Consider the following 13,447-nt stretch of genomic DNA (forward strand, 5'->3'; position numbering starts at 1 on the left):
GCAGGCTTACACAATAAAGACTAATTTTGATTGATATGAAGTATGACATATTTTTTTAAAATGCAGCCAATGATAACAGAAAGACTAACTCACACAGGCAAAATTATAAAATTAAAATTTTAAAAATTAAAAGTCTTGTAAAAATATCTTCCATTACTACAGAATACAGTCTCCCTCCCAACAACAACAAAAATGCTTGCATTTTGGTATACTTATGGCATAAAGGCCTTTAGAATGCTATATACATTATTTGCTTCTCACTATTAAAAGATGTCTTTAAAATCCTGATATTTTAAAAGAAAAATCCAATTTTGATAAAAATTTTAAAATCATATTTTTACAACTTATGAGTTAGTATCTGGAAAAATAAAACATGAGAAATCAAAAACTAAGAAAAATCTGGAGAGGAACTTAGCAGAATAAATTAGTCTTTTTTATTAAGAGATTTATTTATTTCAGAAAGAGAGAGCAAGGGAGAGCACATGCACACGAGTGGGGGGAGGGGCAGAGGGAGAGAATCTCAAGCAGATTTCCAGCTAAGCGCAGAGCCCAGTGCAGGGCTCGATCTCATGACCCATGAGATCATGACCTAAGCCAGGGCCAAGAGTTGGACGCTTAACTGACTGAGCCACCCAGGCGCCCCCAGAATAAATTATTCTTACTTATTTATTAGGGCTTTAAGAAAATCACTTGAGTTCTCTGATCATGTTCTCAAATCTGCATAACTCTGATAACAACTTTGTAGGGTTGTTAAAAGGACAGCATTAGATAATATATGTGAAAACAAGTTGAAAACTATAAAATTCTAAGGAACTATGAGGCATAATGCTTTTAAGATACTATAAAGATATACTGAAATGATGAAATGAGGGGATAAGATATAAAAATTTAGGATGACACAAAAAACTGCTACTATAGTAAGATAGAAACAAAAGGAGATAAAGCAAAATTATTTATATGCAGTCCTTCTCCTAGAGCATAATTATGATGAACTGTATGGCATAGGAATTAATTATAGAACAGATACAAGATAAAATAATTTTTTTCATACATACTATATATTGTCTATGAATCACTACCAAAACATAACATGTTTAAACTGGAAAATGATACAATATTTTTGGAAAACCATTTCCACTAATAAGCTTCTCTCTTCTGGTCCTTATCTGGAGGCCACTACCAATGAATGAACCAATTATCAGTACTGTCCATGTCAATGAACAAGTGGCCTTTAGGGGACACTGTTTGGGAGAGAGACAGGAATGCAGAACAGACATTAGAACATAAGAGGTATTTACTAATTTCTTCAGAAAAATTCCAACTCCTGGGGGAATTTCTACACTAAGGAGAGGAAGTATGAATTGCCAAGCTAAAATTAGCTGGCTTTTTAACTTAAAATTTAACAGTATCAACATTTATTTGTCTTCTAATACTGATTACAAAACAGAAAACTGTTATAATAAAAAACAAAAGAGAAATCAAATTACCAAAAGTTTTGACTACAAAATTAAAGACTTTTAATACTTATATAAAAACAAACTTATACTCTCAAACATCTGGATCACTCTCAAACATTTTTTATTTTGATTTTCCTGAAGATTTTAATCACTTCTAGGACTTTAACTTGCCTGCATATTTCTTACTTAAAACACATTTATAAATACATACATGAAATGCTCCAGAAAGAGCAAAGGAGTTCAGAGGGCTTCTTTATCACTTTACGCCAGCAACTAGGACATGAATCTGCACTACTACCTCAACCTCCAAACATCCACAGGAAAATACTGGGCATATGGTATATCATATTTGTTCTCTTCCCTTTGCAGATCCCCGATTAGAAACTGCAGTTAATCAGAGTGTAATCAGCACCAGCACTTATATTGATGGACACAGGAGAATCAGACAGTGCCATCTGAATAAAGATGAGATCATTTTAGGAACCTCTGCTAAGTAATCTACTATGTTATCTTATAAAATGCAATATATAAGGGATATTCTAGGGAAGTTAAGGGTAATCAAGCTCACTAGAGGAGATGTGTTTTAAGCTCTGCAGCTGTTGGTAGATGATAAGAATCATGAACACAGAATAGGAGGAACTAATAGGAATACTGGTGACACTGGTAACTGACTGATGGTGCTTAGAAGGGAGTAAAGGAAAAAATATCTGATCTAATAAGGAATCTGATAACCTGAATCTGTTCATGATTTTATAAAAAAACACTTATATGACAGTCACTCCTTCTTTCCCTCTACCAAAGTGGATGATTTTTTTTTAATGCAAAACTAATACAATCCTTGTAATTGGTCAAACTGGGTGATAGTAAGTAAAACTTTTACCTCATAAATGGTTTTCTCATCGCAAAACTAGGACTAGATGTTGCATCTCAATTATTTTATTTGGGATAAAACTTTATGCTTTTTACTAGTCTCACATGCTGTTAAGACCCCACTATCCATTTCATTTAAAAAGCTACTATAAGCAAGCTGTTAAAAGACTATCAGCTAAAGAGAAATAGAAATATATTTCTGTATGTGTTCTAACTCAGGGTGATGGGAGAAAACATTCACAGAGAAATGCAAAATTTTCTTAATTTTTGAGTTCCCAAGTACTCAAATCTATCATGTATGGTAATATGATTACTCAAAGAGTAATACTTCTTTCTTTGAGGAACAAGGCCAAAACCACCTCACAGGTATTTGAGAAAGACTTAAACAATTAATAATAAAAATCAATAAATGGTTGATAAAATGTTGTTTTATACAGTTCATACAACTTAATACAATTATAGAATTTATATTCCAACATTTTTGAGACTTCTAAAACCTTTATTTCTAAAACTTAAATATTTAAAATACATACTGGATATTTCTAAGAATTTAAATATTTAAAATACATTTAAAAGGCCTACCACTTTGTTGACCATCTCCATATCACACAGATTGTCCACTAAAATTCGACATGCTTCCTCTTTACCCCAGTGAGCAGCAGCATGAAGAGGTGTCCAGCCATCATAATCCTTAATATTAACATCATAGCCTGCCTGTATTAAAAGTCTAAAGAAATTACAGTGAATTAGATAATCATTAATAAATCTAAAAATGAGCAAACAAAATCATTAGCTTTATACCATGCAAGTTAACAGAAATTTGTCATGTATTTCTTTTCCTAGTTCACATCTTCTCCCTTCCCAGTTCACATCTTCTCCCTTCCCTTCAATGAATTAACTAGGACAAAAGAAAATAATTTTCAGAAAACACTGGCAATGAGGATCTTGAATTACTGCCATAATAATGCATTCAGCTTTAATTAATTCCTAATGACTAATAAGTCTTATGGTTTGGTGAAACACTTATTAATTCTTGTTATTATGAATTATAGTTGAAATTTTCATAGGAAAGCCAATAATTTTTCAATGTGAACTCAAAAACTCCTGGATCAATTTGTATGTTAAACTGATTTATTGAGGGAATGTCTTCAGGTGTCCATATAACATATCATCGCAAGCTAAATATGTTCTAAAAATATGCTGGGATCAAACAAATTTATTTTATAGTTTTTCTGTTGCCTTGCAGTTGAGGAACTAGTTTGTGAAAACTTTCACAAACCTTAATGATCTACCATGGGTAATTTTCATAGGAAAATGACAATCCGTTAGGAACAAAACAAAGCAAAACAAATATTCGAGGGGTCGATTCTACTTTTCTGCAGCAGTAGAAAGCAGATATTCTAATTATCAACAAAGCTAGAAAAGAGGAATACATTTTAATACAATGCAAAGAACTGTATAAATTATGTTAGTACGCCCTCCTAACTGTATATTGACATTAACCTTTATTTTATTTAGAAATTAAGCTCAGAGAGCAAAGAATAGGTCTATAAATTGCACATAGCACAGCCTCACACACACAGGCGGACAGTAAATACTTTATAACTCATGAAATCTGGTTGACCTTTACCTTACTTTCCAAGAAGTTGAGCTTGAGAAAGGCTTCTTTTTACCTACAGGAGGTGGTAGTGATAGCTAATACATAACCCTTCATTTATTTATATTTCACGAACTGATCCCTTATTTCCTAAGAATATCTAAAGCAGCCGTTTCCAATTCTGGATCCAAAACAAAACCATCTTAAGAGCTTGTTTAAAAAAAAAAAAAAAATTCCCCAACTCCACCACAGTCCTATGGAATTCAGCAGCATACTGGGAGATGGGCTCTGCCAATTTATATTTTTAGTAAGTCCCGTTACCTGCCTGTAGACCAACATTTAAGAGCCTCCAATCTAAAGAACAAGCTAACAGCTGAAAGTTAAAAAAAAAAAAGTCCATTAACATATATTATCAGAAACTTTATTAAGAGTTTAATAAAGAGACAGAATACTAGAAGATATAAAAATATATAAAAGATAAAAAATATATCCCCCATTAGAAAATATGAACTATAATGTTAAATATTTTTTTTTAAAGCTTTATTTTTTTTTAAAGATTTTATTTATTTATTTGAGAGAGAGAATGAGAGAGAGAGAGCACAAGAGGGGGGAGAGTCAGAGGGAGAAGCGGACTCCCTGCTAAGCAAGGAGCCTGATGTGGGACTCGATCCAGGGACTTAGGATCATGACCTGAGCCGAAGGCAGTCACTTAACCAACTGAGCCACCCAGGCGCCCCATATGATGTTAATTATTCTGAGTGACAAAAATTATAAGTACTTGGGAGTCTATGTGGAGAGGCAAGACAGAAAGGTAGAAAATTTTTTTTTCCCCAGTAAACACATGGCTCTCTCTATATGCCAGGCCACACAATACTCAAAATAATAAGACAGTGCTTATTATATTCAAGGAGCTTCAAATGGAGGACAAAGGTCAAGAAAACAATCAACCCTCAAAGACAGTTTCTGTGATAGAGATGCAATGGCAGTACAGAGTTGAAAAGCATGAAAATCAATTGAAAGGGGTTGTGTATGTGGGGAAAGTGATAGGGGTAACAAGTGGGGAGAAGTTACACTTGAAACCAATATCTTCTATTTATTTTTCACTTCATACATACTTTTACTTATTTTCATAAGTAATATATTTACAAAGTTCAAAAATAAAAAAGAATAAATGGCTATATAGGGAAGTCACACTCCCACTGCTGACCTTTAGCCAACCAGTTTCCCCTCCCTTATATAACTGTACTACTAAATTTGACTGGATCTTTAGAGAGATTTTATGTATATATCAGCAAATACAATTAAAAAATTTTTTTTTCTTAAAGATTTTATCTTTAAGTAACCTATACACCCAACATGGGGCTCAAAACCACAACCCTGAGACCAAGAGTTGTACGCTCCACCGACTGAGCCAGGCAGATGCCCCTAAAATTTTAAAATATAAACACAAATGATGAATATTTCTGTCCTTGTTTTTTTTTTTTTAAAGTTAATACATCCTAGTGCTCCTTCTATATCTATATATAGTGTTTTAATTGCTACAAGAGTATTCACTGAAAGGAGGTATCAAATTTATTCAACATTCTCCTACTCCTATTATAAATAACGCTGTTACCACATACCTTATTTCCTGTGAGAATATCTGTAAAAAAAAATTTCTAGAGGTAGAACTAACTGCTAAGCCAAAGAATAACTGTTACTTTGATAGAATCTGTTCAATTGTCATACTTTCACCAGTAATATAAGAGTGCCTTTTCCCCAACCTTGCCAACACAGTGTGCCAACATTTCAATCTTTGCCAATATGACAGATGAAAAATGGTAATTCATTGTAGCTTTATCTGTACTTATTATGAATAAGGTTGAACATGTTTTTTTCATAGGCTTAAGAGCCTTGAACTGAGTCAAAGGATCGAAAGGAATTTGCCTCCAAGTTGAAGAGATGGTGAATGAAGGTATCTAGACAGAAACAAAGCAGGCATTAAGACATCATGACAGAACTTCAAGTATATATATATATATATATATATATATATATAGTTGGAATAATGCATGCCTGAGGAGCAATGGTAGCAGCTTAGCTTAAAAGAGGATGACTTATGGTCTTATGTACTAATTTGAGGAGTTTAAAATATATCTCAATCCCCACTGAGAATCTTAATAAAGAATTTTAAGAGCCTAGATAACCTAATTACAAAGACCACTTGGAAGCTGTCTAGAAAACTATTTTACAGTGCAACTAGTACTCAAAAAATATTACCTTTACCATATGCAATTCTCTAATATTTCAATTTTTTTCTTTAAAAAAAAAAATGCTGTTGTCAAGTCACTAAGTTCATTTGTGACCTAATGGCGTCTGAAAGTTTGCTAAGTTTTGGATTAAAGAGAGAAACACAGAGGACAAGAAGAGGTAATTAAAAGTTAACTGGACTATTCTAGAAGGCTTCAGTTATTGAAGTGAGCAGGGACCGAAAAAAGGAGAAAACTTGGGAATAGTTGACCCAATTAAACTTAACTGTTTTTACTGAGAAGGTGAAATAAAGAGAATAGTTTGATATTAGAAGCTCCAGTGAAACATAACAATATAAAGGGTGCAGATGATTTTGCTGAGGGCTAGTCTTATTTCCTTTCACATACATATAACAAAAGTTATCCACTGAATTGTGTTTTTCATATGGCTGCCAACACCTTTGCACTGCATAAGTAAAAGAAAAAAATTTATTGTGATGTAAAAGAGCTTTGTTTCAAGGAAATTTGTGGATCAATACATAGACCTATAAAGTCTCAGTTGCTTATGGCTTGATATTTATTATTATGCTAAAAGCACTCTGAGTCCCAGCGTTATGTAGTAAAAAGAAAACTGCATTTTAGATAAATTACATGTAAATGAATATTCATTAGGAATCAAGCTCTCTGAATTTGATGATTATGTTATATAGAATACTGTTCTTAGTCTCAGTAACCAGAGTTAGCCAATCTGGGAAGCTCAAAATGACTTTGTAGTAATTTACCAACCCAGATGGTAACATATAATGGTTGTCTGACACTTTGACTTAGTGGAAAATTGCAACCAAAGAAAATAATCAAAATTCAAGAGTAAAGAAAGAGCCTTAGAAATAAAGCAATATTATTCAAGGTAGTTTTCTCTTTCTCCTATAAATAGACATTAAATAACTTTTATAAACTATTTCAAAATAATGTCTGCAGGTATCTTAAGAAAAGGAAATAAAGAAAATAAACCAAATTAGAAAAATGACTGTGAAAAACAATACTTACTTTAAAACTTCTGTATAGCCTTTAGCAGCTGCAACGTGCAGTGCTGTCCCTCCAGATTTTGCATGCCGGACATCATTTATGTGACCACTATTTAGCCACTGTCTTGCATCTCTAAGCATTATCCGTTCTTCTTCTTTTCGAGCTGCTTCTATATCAACCCCTGATAAAATAAATATTGCTTTTATTTTTTCTTTATAGAAAATGTTCTATGTTGGGAAATAAAATTATTCAAAACATTTCAAGTTTAAATAAAAACTAAAAGTGAAATTTTATTCTTAAAAAATGGGCTGCTAATAACAAGCTGGTTCAATAACGAAATGTGGTAATACTGCAGCTATTTTATTAGCCTTCTCTACTGATTACTTAGTTTTTGCCCCACAATATTATTTTGGCTTTCTTTTTTACCTTTTCTGATAAATCCTTTTGTTTTTAAAAATTTGATTATTTCCTTAGGTATATCATCCTTTAGTTTAAAAACAAGACAAAACAAAATGTAATTAAGTCTTAAATTTCTATCTAACTGCTTTGACCAGTTCTCTGAACTCTAGCCTACTAGGTAGAAATGTTTATTGAACACTTTGACTCAGAAAATTTATGACTTTCAAATTTGCCAGACTTTCAAACAGATTCTCTACCAAACTCTTTCTTTTTCCAACATAGTACATTCTTCACTATTAGTATCAGCATTATAAATTTAATAAGTCATTTAGATGTTCATTCACTTAAAAGCATTTATTAAGCACTGAGTTAGGTTGAGATGGTAAGAGTGGGAAGAATTAAAAAAAAAAAAAAAAAGGAACAGGACACTCTCTTTCTTACCTTCAAAGAACTCAAAATCTTGAGAAAAAAATTAAAGTAGAAAAGATAATCCTGAAATTTCTAAATGATCTCATGTGGTCTCATGGCTTCAACTGCTGGCTATTTAATGAACAGCATACACCACAATGCAATTATATAGTGTGTCTTACTCCAGGAACCTATGAACTTATTAAAGGTAAAGATACTGCTTTTTTATCCTGTATCCCCACTGTCTAGATGAGTACCTAATACAGAGGTAAAAGGGATCAGTAAATATATACTAACTACATGATGAATGAATACATAAGTAAAAACAATTATATACACACACACACACACACACACGCACATCTTCTCAGCTAAGATCTCTCCTATAATTCATATCCACGTACCCAACTGTCTGGTCAGGATTTTTTCTTCTTTCATTCATCCATTTATCCATTCACCCACCCATTCAATATGTACTGAGTGCCTACTAGATGTCAGGCACTTCTTATAAGGTGCAATGGGTATAGAAGTGAACTTATTAGATGGCAGAAAATAATCTGTATGTGAAGAAAAATAAAGCAAGGTAAAGGGACAGAGGGTAATGATAAAAAAAAAAAAAACTTGTTTTATATGGTTTGGTAAAGAAAAGTCTCTTTGATAAGGTGACATTACAGCAAAAAATAGAGTGACAGTCATACTCTAATCTGGGAGGCATTTCAGGCATAGGGAAGTCCTAGTAGTAGGCTCTGAGGTAGAAGCCTGCTTGAAATGTTCTGTTTAGAAGGCCAGGGTATCTACAGAGTAGTGAAAACAATGAGCAGAGTGACACTATCTGACTTTAGCTGAAAAGTTAAGAAAAGAAACTGAGGTATTAAATTGGAGGCTACTACAATAATTCAGACAAGAGATGATAGTAGCTTAAACTAGGGTAGTAGTTAAGGTAGTAAAGAGATTAGATTCTGGATTCTTCAAGGTACACCAACAGAATTTGTTGTTAGTTTGGATGTAGGAGAAAAAGAGAAGTCACATATGAATCAAAGGTTTTCAGCCTGAGCAACTGGAAAAATTAAATTTTCAATATGAGAAATGTGAAGTTTGAGATGCCCTGACAGACATCTATTAACTGGATATCAAGTAGTCAGTTGGATATCTGAGCTTGGAGAATGGAAAAGAGTCAAGACTAGGGAAATAATATAATAAAATTATATGCCACAGGCATCTGAAACTTAACGCTAAAATCTTAATTCAATTTTCCTAGCCAGTCAGCTTGCTGCCTGTCTTGTATTTAATGTACTAGGTACCACTACTTACCCAGCAACCTGGAAGACATCCTTAACCCTTCCCTCTACCTTTATTCCCAGCCCTCATCCAATTAGTTCACAGACTCTGAATTGCCATCTCCTAGACTGTCATCTTGATGGTATCATAGTTCATCACCATCTTAGTTCATGTCCTATATCCCACACTTTAACTACTACTACTACTGGCCCTTTACTCACTCAACCTCAGTACCTTCTGATTCATTTCCTACACCAATGCCAGCCCGGTTTTTCCATATCAAAATATAATCATTCACATTTCTACATAAATTTGTCAATGGCTGCTCACCTGCTGTAAGACAAAACTCAAGCTCTTTTGTGTAGTAGACAAAGCCTTTTATATGATTTGGTCTCAATACACTTTTAACCTCTACTCTTTCTCTTATAGCATCACCCAGTGTTCTTACCATCTAGATCTCCACCAAGGTCCCCAAGTACATCATGCTTGTGTGCTGTTGTGCAAGCTATTATCTTCTACATGGTCTGTTATCCTTCCCTTGCCTAAGCAAATTACCAATTATTCAAGGCACAACTAAACCATTCAACTGAAGCTCAACTTTTAAAAAGTAGACCATAATTGAAAACATTTTTAAAATCCCCAAATTACATTAAGTACAGGTAAAGTCATCTTCAAACTAGAGACTATTATATCTCAATATCACATCTGAAAGAAACTTGCAATAAGATTTCCCAAAAAAGGGGGCGCCTGGGTGGTGCAATCGGTTGAGTGTCCAACTCTTGGTTTCAGCTCAGGTGGTGATTTCAGGGTCGTGGGACTGAGTCGCAAGTGGGGCTCACGTTCAGTGCGGACTCAGCTTGAGATTCTCTCTTCCTCTCCCTCTGCCCCTCCCACTCGTGTTCTCTAAGTGAATAAGTGAATTAAAAAAAAAAAAAAAGATTTCCCAAAAAGACTATATACGTGTAATGAACAAAACCTATGACTGTTATTTAAAAAGTATTATCATTTCATAATGAATCAATTATATTATCAAAAACTTCCTACCAAAAGATAATCATCTCGTATTATTTAAGATGACTTCTAATGTTATTCATAAAAGAAATTATAAAGTTATAATTGTAATACATTAAATATAACTTTTTTACTAAATGATTTTTCTCAGACTGATTTATTTTCTTATGCTTTATATTTTACTGTAAGTCTTTTAAAACACAGACCTCTTTATTATCATTATGTTTTTTGTCTTTACCATCTTGAATATTCTTACTTTTATTATCTTTTACTATTCTAAATTTCCTCTGGACCTGAAATTAAAAAATATATACTTCTCACTTCTGGATTTGCCTAGTTTCATGCTATCTTTATAATTACAAAGCAATTACCTCTTTTGCCTCCAAATCATGCTCATATAAATTATATGTAAAAACAAGCAACACATGTTTAAAATTAAAGTATGTGTGAAGGGAAATTTCTTATGCTTAAGAAAATCCAGTTAGAAAGAAAAACTTACTTTCATATTTTAAAAAAATTTAAATGCTACTGATTAGTTATAGGCCCTGCTTTAGTTAATTAAAATCTAGAAGAAAAAAAAAACCCTTACTGTACTACGTATTACAATACTTTTTTTCTAGTTCCACTGTTTTAACCAGCTAGTGACCTTGAGAAAGCCGTAACTTCTTTGAATATTAGTATAATGGACTAAGAACAATGAAATTGAACCTAGACTGCTGGGTTTCAATCCCTCATCTGCCACTTATTAGCTCTATTATTTTGGGCAAGATAAGTTAAATCTGTGCTAATATTCAGTTTATTTGTAAAACACTTATTTGTAAAAAAAGGGTAATGAAAGCACCTATCCCCTACGGTTGTTGTGAGGATTAAATTAATTGAGATATGTGAAATGCTTAGATCAGGAGTAAGCACCAAGGTATTAACTATCACTATCAGCTCTAAATGCCTATGATTCTGCTTCTCCTTTCTTGTTTTATGGTCTAACAGACAGAAAATTCTATAATGCATTTAATTGGTCCTTAGCCTACCTATTACAATTGCAAGGTTTTAAATAATGAAAACAATAGATATCAAAACTAAATTGGGTATAATAAAGTGATTAGATTATTTAACATCCGTTACTACTATTGAAAAACAGTAAATATAAGATTGAAATGTAGCCAAATCTCTTGGTGAGAAAAAATAAGAATAAACTGGAGTTTGGTCACAGCTAGGAGATACATAGATTGACTTGTGTCCCAAGCTAAATAAAGGCAATTGCATTAAAATACAAGCCAGAAATACTTTAAGCTAAGGCTCAATCGTTACTACTTTTGTTTTGTTTTTAAGTAAATTCTACACCCAATGTGAGGCTTGAACTCACAACCCTGAGATCAAGAGTTTCATGCTCTACCAAATGAGCCAGTGGGGCGCTCCAAATCATTGCTAGTTTCAAAGGCAATTTACTTAAGCATAACTAGTTATTGACCAAATATATTATTAAGAAATTAGAGCTGAAAGAACTGAAGAATTTTAAAATATTAAATAAAAACGTTCATATCAGGATAAATAATTTTAGAAATCACTACAAGAGGTATATTGAAGGTGCTCTTTTTATAATTATTAAAATCTATTAGAAATATCCCTATAATTTGTTTCCCTGGAACAAAGTTATGCTATATAAGTTCATGTATTCCCATTATATGAATAAACTGAATACCATAAAGTATTTTCTAGGAGACATTCTTAATAAAATACAGTATGGTACAATGATGAAGAGTGTGGGCTCAAGAGATCTATCACACTATTTGGGACTGAACTGCAGTACTATTTCCTACCTGTATGATCTTGGGTAAATCCCTGATTCTCAATTTGCCATCTGTAAAATGAGGGTAATAGTAGTAGTAATCTCTTAGCATTGTTGTGAGGATAAAATGAAAGGAGGCACTTAAAACCAATTGGCTCAATGCGTGGCATACATTGTCAGCATTTAGTAAGAGTTAACTACTATTATTAGTATTAGCTTTTCACTTTTCAGTTCCAAGGTCATCTCATCTATTTCTCAGAACTCCCCCTCATCTATTATTATTCTCCCAGATTTACATTTTCCATTGTGACATCTCCTAAGTTCCAACAATGTACCAAATATTGTTAATGTGAATGTCCTTTAGCTACCACAAACTCAATAGATCCCAAAACAAACTCATTTACTCCCTAAATCTGTTCCTACTTCAGCCCATATTTTCCCATATGAATTTAGCCATCATTAATTCTTTTCTTTTTAATTTATTTATTTGTTCAACAGAGAGAGAGAGAGCACAAGCAGGGGGTGTTTCAGAGGGAGAGAAGCAGGCTCCCTGCTGAGCATGGAGCCCGACATGGGGCTTGATCCCAGGATCCCAGAATCATGACCCGAGCCAAAGGCAGACGCTTAACCAACCAAGTCACCCAGGCACCCCAATTCTTTTTTTTTTTTAAGATTTTATTTATTTATTCATTTGAGACAGAGACAAAGAGAACATGAGTTGGAGGGGGGAAGGCAGAGGGAGAGGGACAAGCAGGCTCCCCGCTGAGCGTGGAGCCCAATGCAGAGCCGGATGCCAGGCGTGGGGCTTGATGCGGGGTTCAAGGCTCTATGCGGGGCTTGATCCCAAGACCCTGAGATCATGAGCTGAGCTGAAGTCAGATGATTAACCAATTGAGCCACCCAGGCACCCCAGCCATCATTAATTCTTAAACTGGAAACTTAAGGAGGCAAATAGTTGGTCTCAATTCTTCCTTTATCTCCACATTCAATTATTCATCCAAGTGTTTTAATTTTACCTTAATACTTCCTCAAGACAGCCCTGCTCTTTTCTATCTTAAATGTAATTGTTTTGTCCTTATCTTTCAGCTGGAATAATTTAAGAGCCTTCCTCAAGGAAGATATGCCACCGTGTAATCCCCATTTTAAATCATCCTCCAAACTGCCATCAGCTGTTACTACTAAAGACCAAATCCAATCAAGTCCATTTCCTGCTTGGAGATCCTTGCTGCATCTAATATCTACAAAATGGATGTCCTTCACCATCTGGCTCCAGCCTAATTTTTTCAGGTCTCACGCTCCTACTAATTTTGTCTTGACTTTGCATTTCGATTACAATTCTAATGAGTTCTCCGCATATGCTATGTCTCCAATTCCTTTTCTTTGCACA

At 33.7% G+C, this 13,447-nt stretch overlaps 1 protein-coding gene across 2 annotated transcripts in view; it reads right to left on the reverse strand.

Moving 5' to 3' along the window:
- Positions 1-13,447, reverse strand: part of PPP1R12A (protein phosphatase 1 regulatory subunit 12A) — a 143,346-nt gene that overhangs the window by 59,960 nt on the left and 69,939 nt on the right. For both annotated transcript variants that reach the window (XM_078076350.1, XM_078076351.1), the window contains 2 exons: positions 7,200-7,359; positions 2,910-3,054 (listed from right to left, as the gene is read on the reverse strand). In XM_078076350.1, coding sequence (XP_077932476.1) covers positions 2,910-3,054; positions 7,200-7,359 — 305 coding nt within the window. The remainder of the gene's footprint in view (positions 1-2,909; positions 3,055-7,199; positions 7,360-13,447) is intronic.

This window comes from Halichoerus grypus, chromosome 6, assembly GCF_964656455.1.
Source record: "Halichoerus grypus chromosome 6, mHalGry1.hap1.1, whole genome shotgun sequence".
Classification (NCBI taxonomy): Eukaryota; Metazoa; Chordata; class Mammalia; order Carnivora; family Phocidae; genus Halichoerus; species Halichoerus grypus.